This window comes from Ambystoma mexicanum, chromosome 1q (assembly GCF_040938575.1).
Source record: "Ambystoma mexicanum isolate Mex_15411 chromosome 1q, UKY_AmexF1_1, whole genome shotgun sequence".
Lineage (NCBI taxonomy): Eukaryota > Metazoa > Chordata > Amphibia > Caudata > Ambystomatidae > Ambystoma > Ambystoma mexicanum.
In genome coordinates, this window is record NC_090922.1 from 1186956844 (window position 1) to 1186974379 (window position 17536).

At 47.0% G+C, this 17536-nt stretch overlaps 1 protein-coding gene across 6 annotated transcripts in view; it reads right to left on the reverse strand.

Annotated features, from left to right (window-relative positions):
* SRSF11 (serine and arginine rich splicing factor 11) overlaps positions 1 to 17536 on the reverse strand; it is a 285307-nt gene that overhangs the window by 97521 nt on the left and 170250 nt on the right. For all 6 annotated transcript variants that reach the window (XM_069641924.1, XM_069641922.1, XM_069641919.1 and 3 more), the window contains exons 7-8: positions 9175 to 9256; positions 2433 to 2564 (exon numbers count right to left, since the gene is read on the reverse strand). In XM_069641924.1, coding sequence (XP_069498025.1) covers positions 2433 to 2564; positions 9175 to 9256 — 214 coding nt within the window. The remainder of the gene's footprint in view (positions 1 to 2432; positions 2565 to 9174; positions 9257 to 17536) is intronic.

The following is a 17536-nucleotide window of genomic DNA, read 5'->3' on the forward strand; positions in this document are numbered from 1 at the left end:
TTTCCCATTGAAACCTGGAAGGAACTAGGAGGCGAAAAAATTGCAACCCCCTACATAAAATTCTCTTTACTGTAATGAACAGGGAACCCCATCTCCGGATCTATGCAAACTAATATCGTGGTCATCCCCAAACCAGGGCAACCTCCTGAATTATGTACCTCCTATAGACCAATCTCACAGATTTATAGTGAAATGAAAATCCTTGCGAAGGTACTTGCAAATCGGGAAGAGATTACTACTTGCAGTCTAATTCACCCGGGCCAATGTGGCTTTATGCCAGACAAATCGACGTGCATGAATATTCGTCAGCTACACCTACTGTTGGAGTGGGCACCTACCCTTCGTGAACCCCTTGCACTACTAGCTATTGATTTTGACTCAGTAATATAGGAGAGTCTTTAGGGAATCATGCGAAGATGGGATTCGGGGAGACCTTTCTGGGCTTGGGTCCGGTTATTATACGAAGCCCCACAGGTGGAAGTCACAGTCAATAGCTGGCCCTCCAAAACGTTTTCGCTGGGTAGAGGGACACATCAAGGGTGCCCCCTCCCCCACTATTTGCAATTACCAGTGAACCCCTTGCCGCACTACTCCGCCAGACTGCATCATGGATGGAATTACGGTGGCCAGGAGGTGGGGAAGACAAAGTCCCCCTATACGCCGACGACGACCTGATATATCCAAGTGACCCTACCCGCTCCTGTCCAATTGTTAAACAAATACTAGAGCAGTTTAGTGGATTGCGCGTCAACTGGAGTAAGTGTTTTCTTCACAATCAAAGGAGAGGAACACACTTCCACCATGCTGCCCATACCGTATCTAATACAGTCACTTCCACTGTAATTTGAATCCCCAAACGGCGGATCTCGCCAAATCTCTCACCCACAACCTACATCCGATCATTGAACGATTCGATACGGACTTCCGGCATTGGACACTGCTTCTTTTGATCTTGTTGGGTAGTGGCCCTTTTAAATATTGGCGCGGCCACGCTTTCTATATGTCATGCAAAACACCCCTTTGCAAATTCCAGATTTGGAATTTCTTAGGGTGGATGGTATCCTAAAGGAGCCTCCTCTGGGGAGGGGGGGACACCCACGAATTGCACTATGCACGCTACAACTTTAGATTTGAGAGAGGGGTATATGGCTCCCACACCTCAAAGCATACTACCGAGCGAGTCAAATGACGGTTGTCAATGTGATTCATGGTGACCAAGAACGGCCACATGTTTGTGCGGCAGTCACGGGATTGCAAGACCGGTCACCACTCATGTACCTATACCAACCCCTCAGCAGATGCCCTCCCCGGACGATGGCAGCACATACTGCAGGTATATGGAGGGTAACCCATGGCAGTTAAAATGTTAAGGATAATATATTTATACACCGTTATATATTGCAATTTACATAATACAATATTGCATACAGTTAAATATATGTACAAAAGTATTACAGTGGTACACAGAAGTGAAGATATAATATACATAAACCAAGTACAAGGTGTCCAGAAGAGAGGGTACTTGCTTACATCTAGCACAAGGCATTGGGCTAAATGCAATTGCAAATAGGCAATGTGATAGCTAAAGCTCTTGCTCTGCGAGCCAGATTTTAGCTTTGCTTCTAAGGGAATGGAAGGATGGTTCAGTTCTGAGAGAGATGGGAAGAGAGTTCCATAGCTTTGCGGCAAGAACAGGGGAGCTACTGCCCCAAGCCTTATGAAGCTTTAACCTAGGTATCCTGAGGCAGTGTGCTTGGGTCATTCTACGAGGACGGTAAGAGGAAAAGCGGTACCAATGGATCCCAAGATGCTACTGTTGGGCATTAGTGAGGAAGGACTCGCTAATCGATATGAGAAACTTTCTGTCCACAAAGATTGGACTGATCAAGCGGCGGTGGTGGTGGTCCCAGAAGTGCCTCTTTGTACAATGGGGTGCTGAGGTAGACCTATGTATGGCCAAGGAACAGCGCATATATACAGCACGGGGGTGGCCCGAAAAGGCAAGAAATATTTGGAGCAGGTGGGAGGAAGGGACTGACACCGATTGAACTTGTGTGGTGGGTAAGGGGTGATTGTATAAGGCGAATATGGAACAAAGGTAATTACAATACTGATATGTGATGAAGTGAATGTCTTGTGACTATCAATACATTTGTTATAAAAAAATAAAAATGATGCACCGGGAGGTTGAGGAGGTGGCAAGAACGACAACCCAGCAGGTGCCACCATTAATTTGTGAGGAAGAGTGTAGAGCAACCACATGAAGAGTCCATAGGTCGGGAGACAGAATGATTAAGAGGATGTCAGTGAGAGTGTCTCTGGCAGAAGCACTGACGTAGTTGTCAGCGATAGGCAGGGCTGGGGCAAATCCCTAAAACAGGAAAGAAACAAGAACTTCAAGGTGAAATTCCCAACAACCGCAAAGCATTTACCTTGATTTGGATGGACTCCTAGATCTTCTAATTCTTTCTCTCGAATGAGACCGTCTTCTCCTGGGACTCTTAGATCGCCGCCTACTCCTGGACTTTGAATGGGACCTCCTTCGTGATCTACTTCTTGAGCGTCTAAACAGAAAGGAAATAGATTAGAAGACATTCATTACTTGCCGTAAAAGCATTTCTGATGGTTATATCTGCTTAGATTCACATGCTGTGCATAGTCCGACATCCAGTGGTAACCACAGAGTATTGCATCTTCTCTTTCAAGAATCGAAAGGGGACGTCGACATGGGTGTGCTTGTAACACTATCCCTACGTGACGTGTAGTGTACCCAAGATACAAAATTACATTTGTTTTAACACTCGATTTCAAACCTTTAACTCCATTTTAAACCTTAATGTCTTGTCTGTTATCCCTATGAAGAGTAACAAATACACAAACTGGAATGTATGGCTTTAAGCGCATGCTTAAATTATGTTGACTAGGCTATGGGCTTAATTTCTTTCACCAAGCACCCAATTACTGCATTTGTCTCCATTAAAAGATCTGTCAAATTAATACAAAACCAAACTAGACCTGTGGGAGGGTTCTGAGAGGCCAAAGCTAGGTGTGAAGATAACACTTCACACACTAGATATTACTGGACTCTCTCAAGGTAGCATAAGTTGAGCAATAAGCAAGCCTTCAGTAATCAGAGGCTAATGTGCAAGTGCAGTTAACTTAAAGACGGCAAAGAAACGGAGTTGCACATAGAAATAAAAATCTACCATTTATTAGGAGATTTTTGCACGACCATATGGAGACGGCTGTGTAATCATCTAATCTAATAGTGGAGCAGTGGGTCGCCCAAAAGGAAATAACACTCTCCATTGGTAACTGTAGCAGAGCAGTCAGGCTTAACTTTAGGAGGGAGGAAGGTTGGCATGTAGGTAAATTAGTCCCAAGATACACCAAAAGAATGCCCCACACTGCTAGACTGTAAAAAAAACACACTTTATTAGAAGGTTACACATACAATATTTCTGTTGGGAAAATGAAGTACTTAAGTTACACAGAACAAAGCAGTGTAGACAGAAAATAGTAATTGGCCAGTAAGGAACAATTTACTTACCTGTAACTGTTCTCCAGCATGGATTCACATGCTCATGAATATTCCCCATCAAGCATGGAATCCTCAGTAAAGAAAAACAATCAGTTTCAATTTCACTTCTGAACTGTCTTTCTCAAAACAAACACTGGTCTCTGGGTCATACTGCCCCCAGCCAATGACTGCCCTCTACCTAAGCCCCTCCTCTGGCAGCCATCTTCAGATTTGGTAGCGAAAGTGGCAGTAGGACCAAGAGGAGCCACAGAGGGGTAGGCGGGAGGGTTTGCATGTGAATCCATGCCACATCCATGGTGGAGAACAGTTACAGTTAACTTGTTCCTTCACCAGCATGGGGTCTGGCATGGATTCACATGCTCATGAATAAAGAATGCATAGCAGTACACACATGAATAACCACGGGAGGTGGCAAGGCTCAACATTAAGCATCTCTTACCTCCTCACCAGGCTCACCTTCAAGCGATCAGGTTGCGCAGCACTGCTTGGCCGACTCTGGACTCCTCCCTGGAATCCGGTCGACGCAGTAGAATCTCGTGAAGGTGTGCGTCGACCTCCATGTAACAGCCCTGCATATGTCCAGCAGGGGCACAGCAGACAGGAATGCCGTAGCTGCAGCGATCGCTCTGGTCGAATGGGCTCTCGGATGGTCAGGCAACGGTAGGTTTGCCAACCGATGACAATGGATGATGCAGCCGGAGAGCCATCTGGAAATGGAAGCCTTGGAGAGGGCTTTCGCTTGGTTCACAGGGCCAAAGTTTACAAACAGCGGTGATGTCTTCCGAAACTTCAGCGCTCTAGCCACATCCAGCGAGTGCAAAGTCCTCTCACCCGGCGATGAGGGCGACGGGAAGAAAACCGGTAACTCCAAGGGCTCGTTGAGATGGCAGTCCGACGACACCTTGGGCGTGGGGGGTGTGTCCTCAACACCACCTTTATTTCATGAAATGTCAAGTACGGAAGCTTACATGAGAGGGCCTGGTTCTCTCCCACTCGTCGTGCGGAGGTGATGGCCACAAGAAACGCAGTCTTCCACGATAGGAATTTCAGAGGCGCCGAATGCAGAGGCTCGAACCGAGGACCCATGAGCCTAGTCGGCACCACATTGAGCTCCCACGCCGGGGCCGAAGCCTTCATCAGCGGGAACGAGCAGAAAAGTCCTTTCATTAACTCCTTAACCAGGCGATGAGACCACAGCGACAACCGCCCTGGAGTTCTGGTATAGCGGGAGCTAGCCTCCAGATGAATTTTGATGGAGGCGTACGCCAGCCCTGCCTTGGCCAGCGACAGCAAGTACGGCAGCACTTCAGGGGCCGTAATCCGTAGAGGGTTTATCTTTTGTGCACAGCACCAGACGGTGCACATTTCCATTTATGTCCATGGCACTTGTCGAAGCAGCCCTGGCCTTGGCAAGCACCTCCTTGTAATCCGCCGGGATCTCGTACCCTCCGAACTCTAGCACTGCAGGAGCCAGGCCTGCAGGTTCAGCAACCCTGGGTCGTGGTGTAGGATTGCGCCTCCTTCCATGGCGAGAAGATCTGCATCCGCCGAAAGCTTGAGTGGAGGGGATGCCGGCATGTCCAGAAGGTCTGCGTACCCTATCTGCCTCAGCCACGCCGGTGCAACAAGGATCATCCTGCACTGGGACCGTTTGAGTTGACGGATGAGTCGCAGAAGCAACGGCAGGAACAGGCCGTCCCAGGGGAAGGAGAATGCATCCCCCATGCTCCCTGGCTGGAGAAACCTGCTGGTGAACCTCCGGCACTTGGTGTTGGTCGCCGTCGCAAACAGATCGATCTGGGGATTGCTCCATCATCGGAATAGAAGATCCACTTGATCCTGCCGAAGCTCCCACTCGTGGCAAGAGCGCAGCTCCCTGCTGAGTGAGTAGGCAACGTGTTCTTCACTCCTGCTAGATGAAAGGGTAGCAGGAACATCCCTGGGGCGACGCCCCAGTGCCCTAGATCCTGCACTTCCTTGGAGAGAGCTTGGGATCTGGTGTCCCCCTACTTCTGAATGTGGTGTTGTCGGCGAGGACCCGCACCAACTTGCCCTTGAGGGACGGAAGGAAGGCCCCAAGGGCCCAAAACACAGCCCGGAGCTCCAGGAGCTTGATGTGCAACGACTTCTCCTCCGTGAGCCAAATGCCTCTTGCATGGAGATTTCCAGTGTGCGTGCCCCATCCCTCCAGGGAGGCGTCCATCGTCATCGTCTCCTGATGCGCTGGGGGTCTGAAAGTCCATGCCCGCAGCTAGATGCGCACGGACGCCCCATCACCGGATCGCTCAACGGAATGTCTCGTTGAGGGCGATCTTTTCCTCAAAGCTTCCCAACACTTGAAACAGGCGACAAGGAACTCCTGCAGCGCCCGCATCCGCAACCTGCACAGCCGAACCAGGTAGATGCATGACAACATCATTTTATCCTCTCCTCTGACGGTGAAGCCAGTCGCGCGGTCCGGGCAGCCTTGCCCGTATCTGCATGCAGATCTTGTAGGATGTCCTCCAATCTGTCCGTTTGTGGAGGAGGCAGTTGCGACGGGAGTATCTGCGGTTCCTCTCTGGCCTTGTCGTTCCTCATCGCTCTCCCCATCCACCTCGTCGGGCCCAGCCTCAACGCTCTTCTCAGGCAATGCCAGGCATGAAGGTTTCTCCTCGGAAGAGATCTGAGTCTAGCTGGACCACTGCGCCCCCACCCCTTCTCGGCCAGGGGCGCTGGTCTCGGGGAGATGATCGGCATGTTCACGGGAGTCTTCTCAATGGGCACGAATGACGATTCCCTCCGGGCGGGCAGGGAAACTCTTGTCTTGGCGGATGCCTCCTGGGAACCCGCGTCTGCGGCCTTCGCCAAGGACACCACTACTCCCTCAATCGATGCTTTAGTGGAAGCCTTCACACATGGGAGACAGCCGACCAAGGGCAGGGACATCACCCCCGACCATCCTGAAGCGCTGGGGGGGCCTGCCAGGAATCCCTGCAGCTGGCACTGTGCTTGTGGACAGTACACCCACATGGCAAACGGATGCCGAAGGCCAGGGACATCACCTCCAACCGTCCTAGAGTTCTGGCTGAGATGCATTACAGATTTTCCCTTCAGTTTGACTTCCTTCACTCCCTCGGTCCTGCACTCTGGTGAGAGGACGCTGGATCTGGAGGTCCTGCTTCTGGAGGGTCCTTAAGAGGCTCCTGGAGCTTCTAGCCGGATTATTTCCACAGCCGATGTTGCACTCTACGACGGACACTCAACCCCCTGGCATTGGCATAGGACTCCTAGAGCAATGGAGAGGCACAGCAGGTCGGTATGGTGGTCCAGTGGAGGTCGTCTCGGGGTTAGTTGGTCCCACTAATCCAAGAGGAGAAGTCGTTACATCTGGAGCTTCTCTGTTGAGGTGAAAAAGGTCAGCACAGTAGCAGGGCTTCACCGGGCAATTCAAAGGTCCAGTAGCTTACAGCAACCTTTGTTCACGGTTTCTTAATCTGGTGTTTCTCCCAGTGGTCGATTGCCTGTAGTGTAGTCCCAAAACCCTCGCCTTTTAAGCTGGTTTTCTCCATTCATGCAGTCTAGGTTGTCAATCACATAGCAGGGCGGCTTGTCCTGAAAGGCCGGCCGGCCAGCCAGCCAGCCAACCAGCCAATCGGGACTAGTTGCATTCCAGCATTCCTAGAGACAAAGGACAGTGGAGTTTCAGGACACTCCCTCACATCCTGTCCTTCTAGACACTTTAGCCATGGGCAGGCTTCAGGGCTAAATCCTGCTAAAAGCAAGACCAAGGGCTCAAGCCTGTCTCCGCAGAAAGACCTCACAAACAGGAAATGTGGAAAAAAGAAGATGGGCCTTTTTGACATAATGGTCACCCATTGGTGCTGTACTGCAGATGAGGGTTCAGCCTGCAGTAGAAAAGCACAATGGTAGGAAAATTAAACCAATGCCAGCCATTTAAAATAGTTAGGGTAACAAAAATGTTACATCAGAATGTAGGATTAGGGGCTAATAGGTAACCCCCTGGGCCCCCCACCCAAGAACTCCACATAAGATGGTGTGTGCTGGACCCACTAAAAGAGAAAATTAAAGTTAATTTCCCTTTACTATTCTTGGGAACTGTAGCTCACCCAAGAAAAGGTATTTAAACCTTGAGAAATCCAGGAGGACTTCTCAGTGACACTGCACTGAAGGTGCAGTGTGTCACTATACAAAAAGCAAAGGCCTATGGAGTTTGTCAAACTCCCAAAACAGTTGAAACACAAAATCCAAATCAGATAAATAACACGAGAGTGAGAAAAAGGTTTCATTCACTCCAGGGTTAAAATGAAAAACTGCTTTGTTCAGAAAAAGAGCTGGGCATCTTAGCTGGAAGGATTTTTGCACAGAAATGAAAATTCTCCGTAACAGACAAAAAAAAAAGGGGGGGGGGGGTGCTGTACTGCAGCTGAGGTTTCAGCTCTCAGTAAAAATACACACTGGTAGTAAAATAAAACCACTGCCACCAGCCATTTGGAGTATGCTAGTGTAACAAAAAATGTCACATGGGAAGTGGGATAGGGAATTACTAAGTAATTCCTCCCCCCCCCCCAAAGCACTCCACCTAGGATGGTCTGTGCTGGTCACACAAAGAGAAAGGTAAGAGACAAGGATCGTCTTACTATTCTTGGGTACTGTAGTTCACCCAAGAAAATGTAAACATCAAGACAAGTCAAAGGGACTTCTTAGTGGCACTGCAAAAAAGCAGATGCCTATGCACTTTGTCACTACATAAAACAGTGAAACGCAAAAATCCTAGTCAGGAAAATACATGAGAAAAGGTCCTACTCACTCAGGAGGACATAAAAATCACAAGCCCCAAGTCTAGCAAAAGAGCTGGGGGTCTTTAAGGTTAAAGGGAATTTGCACAAATGAAAATTCTCCCCAACAGGACCAGACACCCAGCGGACTTACTGATCCCATACAGACATGGCATGCACTAGCCAGTGAAAACAGCAGCTTTCCCAGTCAAATGCATGGTCATGAAAGGGAATTCCTGATCTGAGAAGGCCAAAGAACAAAATGGTTAATGAACAAGCGAAAAATCTCATGGCACTACCATGTTGGGACACTAGCCACAGTTAGCAGCTAAACGCGGTAAAAGCAAACGAGCTAACAACAAATACAGCAATAATGGTAAAAACGTAACTGGTGCCACAAACTTGTTATTAAGCATTTTTAAAAGTAACGAAAAATCCATTTGATGCAAGTCTAGAGTGATACAAAAGTATCCCCATTACACTGCATTGGAAGAAGGTGTGTGCAACATGAAGTTACCAAAACAGATAAGTCAAAAGACAAAAAGGTCAACTGTCAGAAGGACTACTCAGTTTCCCAATAACAAATGAGCAAAAGGCCATTTAAGTGAAACCAAATGCTTAACTTATTGCCAAAATGTCAGGACACTGTCAAACCAAAGTAAATATTGGGGTCCATGGAATAACAGTCTGGTCATAAATGTTAAGTGTGTCTTGTGATCCTTCCAAATGTCAAGTAATATTTGTCATATGAAGAAAAACCCAAGAACCTGGAAAGATATCAACTGCAAGTGGTTATGTACATTTTAAAATGCATGTTTAGTCACAGTACATTGTAAAACCAGACTCAAGTTTTACCTGTGTCTGGACGATGACGGAGTTCTCCTCCTCCTTGATCGTGACCGTGACCTTGAATGCCTTCGCTTATCGTCTTTTTTGTCTAGAATTGAAATAAATATCACAATGCATGCAGATTATTATGCACCAAAAATTGTACTATTACGTAACAAAGTAACAGATTACTTAGTTTCGGGAACGTTGTCTAACAGTGAACCTATGTTGTGAATATTTCCAACCTCTTAAAATACCCAGTCATAAGACTTATTTTCAGAACCAGCCGTGTGGGAGTATTCAGAGAGGCCATTCTAGTTGATGAACAGGGTAACTGACACTTCAGCCCAGCCTATCAAGGTTAAGCATCGACTGCGCAGATGTGAGTTATGAGGGTGGTGTAATAGTACTCTTACACACAGAGCACTCAAAGTGAAGCAACACAAAAATGAAAATGCCATTTGATTTAAATCTCTAAGCAGTTTAAGTAAAATGCATATCCCTAAAACACCCTACAAACACAAAAGCTGGTGACCTCAAAGTGAGTGCACATCCAGTGTACATTTAAAATGTACAAGTCCGATCAAACAAGTAAAACAGTAGTGCAGTAAAAAGAAACTAGAAACCATATTTTCGCCTTATAAACATAAGCCCCCATAACAATCAGTCCTGGTAAGGAAATCATTTCTCTTTAGGCAACTTTCCCTCCAGATTCCCACACTTCTTGCTTTTGAACCAGTCCTGACTTTCCACAGTGAAGAAAGGCCTGTGTTGGGAGAATTATAATTTCTGAGCTAATTCCCCTTCAACCTTAGAGACCCCCAGCTCTTTTGCTGGACCCTAGTACTTTCATTTTAACCCTGGAGTGAGTAAGCCCTTTTTCACTGGTGTCTTTTGACCAGAGCTGGATTATGTTTTTCCACTATTTTTGGAGTCTGAAACTCCATAGGCATCTTTTTGTATGGTGACAGCACCTTCAGAGAAGAGTTAGAGAAATCCTTTACATTTCTCATAAGATTTAAATATCTTTTCTTGTGTGAACTACAGTTCCCAAGAATAGTAAAGGGAAATGGACTTTACTTACATTTTCTCTTTGTAGGTCCAGCACACACCATCTTACGTGGAGTGCTGGGGATTACCTAGTAGCCTCTTATCCTATATTCTCTTAACATTTTTTGTGTTACCCTCACTACTTGAAATGGCTGCTGGCAGTGGTTTAATTGTCCTACCATTGTGCTTTTCCACCGCAGGCTGAACCCTCAGATGCACTATGTGCTATACTGCAGTGACCATGGCACCGGAATTATTTTTGCGCCATTTTCTGTTTGTGAGGTCTTTCTTGGGTTTTCCTCTGTGTTGAACCAGGTTTGAGCCCTTTATTCATTTGGCGGGCATCAGCCCTGAAGCCTGCTTCTGGCTCCAGTGTGTCTGGAAAGGCAGGATGTGAGGGAGGATCCCGAAACTCCTGTCCTCTGTCTCTAGGAGTTCCTGAATGCAACCAGTACTGATTGGCTTGCTGGCCTTTGAAGCCCTGCTGCTGCGCTGAAACTCCTTTTTCAAATCAATTTGTCTCAGGAGGATAGCTCAGGGGCAACGTGCTTGCCTTGGAAGAAAGACACTGAGCAACATCTGTACAATCCCCCGGTACGCGCTTAGAAACCTCTGGGTATTAAGCGCGTTATATATATAAACAAACAATCATATCCTATATCCTAGAATCCAACAGGGAAGCTCCCTCCGGAAGGGACGACTTCTCCCCTTGGGTTAGTGGGACCAGCTAACCCAGAGACGAATTCCACTGGACCATCTTCCCTGACTGCCTGTACGTCTTTGCTGCTACAGGAACAGAGTGCCAGGGGTCAAGAAATCCGTAGTCGGCACTTCAGCGGCAGAGTCTATGGAGCTGAGGAAAGTCTTGCACAGTTAGAGAGTTTGCAGAAAATCACTTCTGGTCACAAGCTGTTAAAGCCTCAGAGTTGGACTCAACTCTAATAGTATGCCAATGCAATTGCAACTGAGAAAAGCACAGATAAAAGACAATGAGGTGAGTACCCCAAGCCTAAATAGTATCTCTGGTTTGAAGAAGTTGTCCAGCTGGTTTCTGTCTTGTTACAGCAGTGCAGACCCAGTGTTCCTACGCCTCAGTCATGGGGACAAGAGGGATGATGGTGGGAGGGCTCCTGTGGTGGTAGTTTGGAGGTTGCCGGCAGCTACGGGCTCTTTTCAGTGCGGCGGCACTCTGCGGTTTCAATGCTTAGTAAACAGCACTGCCGCAGATATCGGATACCGGTTGGGCTTCCTTCACTTGTTGGGTCCTGCAATGGTGAGGGCACTAGAGTTCTGGTCGTCCTGCTTCTGGAGTGTCCTTAGGAGACACCTGGAGCTTCTGGCCGGAATCCAGACGTTGCACTAGACTATGGATTTCTCAACCCCTGGCACTCGGTTCCTGCAGCAGCGAAGTAGTACAGCCAGTCGGGAAGATGGTCCAGTGGAGTTCATCTCATGGTTAGTTCCAACTAACCAGAGGGAAGAAGTCGTCCCTTCTGGAGCTTCTCTTGTCGATTAGAAAAGGGAGTTTCAGAACAGCAGCAGAGCTTCACCAGGCAATTCAAAAGGTCCAGGAGGATGCTGCAAGCTTCATTCACAGTTTGTCGGGTTTTTCTTCTCAATGGTCGACTGTCTCGAGTCCCAAAACCCTTGGATTTTAAGCAAGTTTCACCCATTCATGCTTAGCCTAGCTGTCACTCAAACAGCAGGGATCTCTCCTTAAAGGACAGAGCCAATCAGGAGTGGGTGCATTCAGGCCTTCCTAGAGACAAAGGACAGGGGAGTTTTGGCAACCTCTCTCACTTCCTGACCTTCCAGACACACTGGAGCCACAGGTGGGTTTCAGTACTGAAGCCCGCCAAAGGCAATTCGTACAAAGGCCTCAAACCTGGCTTGGCACGCAGAGTAAAAAAACCAAGACAGACCTCCCCGCAAACAGAAAATGGCGAAAAAAAGAACACCAGCGCCATTTCGACAAAATGGTAATCCATGGGTGCTATACTGCAGCTGAGGATTCCGACTGCAGTAGAAAAGCACAATGGTAGGAAAAGTAAACCACTGCCACCAGCCATTTAAAGTAGTGAGGGTAACATAAGTGTTACATGAGTAGGTAGGAAAAGGGGCCCAGTAACTCCCCCTCCCACCCAGCACTCGAAATAAGATGCCGTGTGCTGGACCTACAAAGAGAAAAGGGCAAGTAAAGTCAATTTCACTTTACTATTCTCGGGAACTTTAGTTCACACAAGATACGTTTTTTAAACCATAAGAGAAATTTAAAGGATTTCTCGGTGACACTGCACTGAAGGTGCTGTGTGTCACCATACAAAAAAGGAGCCCTATTGAGTTGGTCAGACTCCAAAAACAGAAGGAAACACAATCCAAATCAGGTCAAAACACGAGAGTGAGAAAAAGGGCTCACTCACCTCAAGGTTAAAATTAAAAAGTCCTAAAGTCCAGCAAGACCTTGGGGTCTCCAAGGTTGAAGAGAATTGGCACTGAAATGAGAATTCTCCTTAACAGGAGACCTGCCAAGTCTGGAGAAAAAAAAGGAGTACGGGTGGTAAATAGTAGCAATACTTACTTGCTGCCCTATCTCCAGCCTTTACAAAGTTTTGGCAATACTTTTAGCCCGGAAAACCAGAGACTTGGGCAACTTTAATCAATATGCCTATTGAAGATTGTCGTCTTTGGGGAAGTAGTTGACGATGAACTAGAAAGTACAAGTGTTAGAGAGAATATTCATTTCTGTGCCAATTCCCTTTAACCTTAAAGATCCCGAGCTCTTTTGCTGGACTCTGGGCTTTTTAATTTTGTACTCAAGTGGGACTTTTTTCCCCACCCCCTCATGTGTTTTATTGACTAAATTCCATAGACTTCTCTTAATGTTTAAATACATTTTCTTGGGTGAAACTACTGTTCCTAAGAATAGTAAGATGAATTTTGACTTACTTACCTTTTCTTTCATGGGTCCAGCACACACCACCCTATGTGGAGTGCTGGAGGTTACATAGTAACTCCTTATCCCACTTCTCATGTAACTTTGTTACACTAACTTGAATGGTTGGTGGCAGTGGTTTCAATTTTACTACCTTTATGATATATGGCATTTATAACGCGCCTATACACAAGTGTTTCGAGGCGCGACGAGGCAAGGGAGGGGGAACAGAGGGAAGACAGACAACGATCTTACTAGGCGAAGGGGTGGGGAAGGGAAAGAGGGAAGGGAGAGGGGAAGTACAGTACATGGGATAGTAGAATAAATAAGATAAATAAATGGCCGGATGGTGTCAAGTGCACGGTAAGAGCAGACATAAGTGCTGGTGGGGGACTGTAGGGATACAGAATACATTCCCCAGGTACAGGGGTTGCCAGGGAGGCAGGGCAGGTGTGAAAATGACAGGGCCTGGGCCCAAGGTCACAAGGGTGGCCAGGTAGCCAGTGCAGTTTCAGCCAGGAATTCAGCAGGGGAAAGGGGGAGAGAAAGCAGCAAAGAGGAAGGGTTTTGAGGTACTTCCAGAACCAGAGATGGTTCTCAAGTTTCAGAGAGGCAGGAAGGTTGTTCCAGAGAAAGGCCCCTGCCCAGGAGAGAGATCTACCACCAACTTGTTGCTTGGAGAAGCGACGGACCCTGAGGGATTTGGAGACGGATGAGCGAAGAGCTCGAGAAGGAAGATATTTGGGGAGAGTTGAAGGTATTGCAGCCCCAGGCCCCAGAAGGCCTTGTAGACAATGCAAAGGGTTTTGAACTTAATCCTTGCAGCCACTGGGAGCCAATGCAGAGATTTCAGTCCTGCAGAGATACGATCCCTGGGCTTGAGGCCAAAGACAAGTCTCACAGTCCTGTTCTGGATAAGTTGCAGAGGGCGAAGAGTAGAGGCAGGCTGTTGCAATAGTCCAGCCTAGAGAGGACCAGGGCTCTGGAGACTGAGCTTCTGGGCGAAGGAGAGGAAAGGAAGAATACCTCTGAGGAAGTGCAGCTGGTAGTGTGACGTCTGAGACAGATGTGAGGAAAGAAGGAGAGTGTGGAGTCGAAGATGACCTTTGTGCCATTTATCTGCAAGCTGAATTGCTGAATTATCTAAATTGAGGGGGAAACTGCAGACTCCGATAACATGGGCAGGACGAGTGGATGTGGATAGAACGGATGAAATGTTTGTACAAGGATAAGTGTTTAAAGTGTTTTCCTTGGACTAGGTCTCACGCTTCATTGTGTTTTTGCATAGTTGGAAAACAGCATGAGCATCAATGTGTTTTTAGAACAGCATGCCCAGACACAACCAGCGACAACGAAGAAAGAAGGCCTTGAAGTATCCCATTATCGAAGGACGACGGATTGGGCCGAGACAATCCTACTCCCCCCTTATGGCCAGCAGTGGAATTATTTCAGGCCTATGTTGGGAAGGAGCTAGTGCTTTTCTTCATTCCCAAGTGTCCCAGGCACTTTAGAATTAAGCAAGACTTCGTTAACTGTTTTCTAAGCACTTCATGAGTCCAGGGGGGAGGAGGGCCACTAAATGAATATAGTTAGTATTTAAATATAAGGTGCAAATGACTAGTTGAAAATGTGTTTTAAATGTTATTTTGTAGTTAGCTTTTCGCAAAGCACTGTGAATGCAGCCTGTGCTAAAAATAGACTACAGGCATTGCCTGGTGTCGGCTAAGGCTAGCAGAGCACAAGAGGTAATTCAGCAGCTGATCCCTTACCATCAAAAGCCAGTGGAGACTAAAAGATTCAATGCACGACATACAAGTACTATGGAAACGATTTTTGAGGAGAATTTCTGGACCAGATAAAATATGGGAGTATTGAGTGAAGTGTTGAGTATGGCGGGAAGGTGTATTTACATGACATGCATTACTCACTCCAATAGCATTTCTAATGATTGTATCTACTTAGATTCACATGCTGTGCATATGGTCCAACATCCAGTGGTAACCGCAGAGTAGTGCATCTCTTCTTTCGAGGATCGAAAGAAGATGTCGGCATAGGCATGTCTGTAACACTATCCCTAACGTGACGTGTAGTGTACCCAAAATCCCTCACGCACCGAGGTCCCTCTGATTGTATTCTTTCTGCCATGAGGGAGCCCAAGGACTATCCTGAGTGAGTACATAAGACGTCCATGTTCCTGCCACCCGAGAGGGGAGGAAGGGTGGGCGCATGTGAATCTAAGCAGATACAATCAACAGAAATACTATTATGGTGAGTAATGCATGTCTTCTGATGCTTGTTCTACTTAGAATCACATGCTGTGTATAGACTAGCAAGCAGTACCCGGAGTTGGAGGTGGGTTGTGAGAAGGAACAGTAGTGAAAAGATGTCCTAGTACTGCTTGTCCCACCTGAGAATCAGACGTAGAATGTGTCTAGGCAATAGTGTTTTGTAAAGGTGTGTACAGAACTCCAAGTTGCCGCTTTGCAAATGGACTCTAGGGGAACATTTGCAATGAATGCTATTGAAGCCCCATTGCCAAGAGTAGAATGTGCGAGGCTTGAAGGGCAGTTATCGCTTAGCAATAGTGTAACAAAGTGTGATGCAGTTGACTATTCACCTTGAGAATGCTGATTTAGAGACAGGATCCACTTCTCTGCCAGCCGCCACTGAAACTAAAAACTGGTTTGTCTTTTTCAGTGGTTGAGTTCTTTCCAGGTAAAACAGGACTGCCCTGCTCACATCTAACGTGTGTAGGCTTCTTTTGGCCATGTTAGAGGGGTTCTGGAAGAAAGTGGGTTTTCTATTGACTGGTTCACGTGGAACTTGGAAATAAATGTAGGTGCAAATCGAGGGCAAGTGTGCACAGGACCACCTTATCTCTGAACAGTAACAAAGGTGTCAAGTACTGAAAGGGCCTGTAGTTCACTAACCCTTCTTATAGAAGTGATAGCCACTTGGAAGGCTGTCTTATAGGCAAGGTCTGTAAGACTTGCCTTGCGCATAGGCTCAAAGGGGGACCCCATGAGTGTAGTCAAAACCACATTTAAGTCCCATCTGGAAGATGGGTTTGAAATTGGGGGAGGGTGAATCCTCTTAACCCCTTCCATGAAAGCCTTGATAACTGGTATTTTCCACCACAACACCTTTTGTTGGGATGTAGTGTAGGCTGAGAAAGCAGCTAAGTGCACCTTCAGGGAATAAAAACTAGGCCTGAATCTAGTGAGCCAGGAACAAAACAATGCGAGTAGGAGCGCAGTCAATGGGATTGACGCCCTTGCCATTACACCAGATAACGAAGCGTTTCCGTTTACTGGAATAGCAATATCCTGTGCTGGGTTTCCTCGCTTCCTGTTAGGCAAGAGTGTATGCCGTACCATAGGGTGCACTACAACAATCCTGGCAGTAGTAAACCAAACTTTGGTCTAAGTCTGTACTACACAGGTTGGTAGTGGGGACCAGTAGCCAGTCTTATCTCAAGAGGGATCAATGTGAGCTGTAGGGGAGTTAAAGAGGTTCACAGTGACAAGTATCCAAGCAAACACTTACACAGAGGGTTTCTTGATAAAACAATTATTAATTTACCAGTCAGTTAATGTAATCCTTCAGAAGTGAGCACTGTAAAACACCACACAAATATATTTCAAAATCACACCATCTTAGTTCAGAATCAGTTACTACCCATTTGGGATAGCATACATCAGAGACCTACATCCACAGGTGACTTAAATTGCTAGTGTGCTATTGACATTAATATATTACTGTTGGCATTCAGAGGAAAAGATTAGACAAACCAGTTACCACAAACATTTCTTAAGCAGGCAAATACTTTCAGATCCCCCAAAAAAGAGGCACTCAGTTAAAACAGGCTAAGCCAAAGTCAATAGGCAAGAGTCTATATGGGCTGAAGCACTTCTTTGAAGGTAAGTAGTAGTCTTTGCACAATGTTTCTGAAGTCTTTGAAGAAAAAGATGAATCAATGTAGGGCCACAAGCCGATTAGACTGGATGCAAGCAACTCTATAGCAAGAGGCAAGTTCTTAGACTTTGTAAAGTACCTTTAAAATGAAGACAAGATGCAGCCGATAACTCCAGTTCAGCTCTACAGATCACTGTTCCTGGGCCTCAGTTGTGGGGACAAGAGGGAGGACGTCGGGGGACTCCTGCACTGCACTGGGACGGTCAAAACTGGCAACCGTCAAACTTTACTTTCAGTGGCTGTTTCGCGTTTCAGCTCCTTGCGGTACAGCAAATGGCATTAAACGCGGTTCCAGGCTGTCGAGGTGAACTTTCCTCACATCTGAGGTCCTACACTCGACGGAGGGCGGGGGGGGGGGGGATGGGGGGGGGCTGTGGTGGTGGGGTAGGGGGGGTATGGGGGGGAATCAGGCTTGGCCAGTCCTACTTCGTG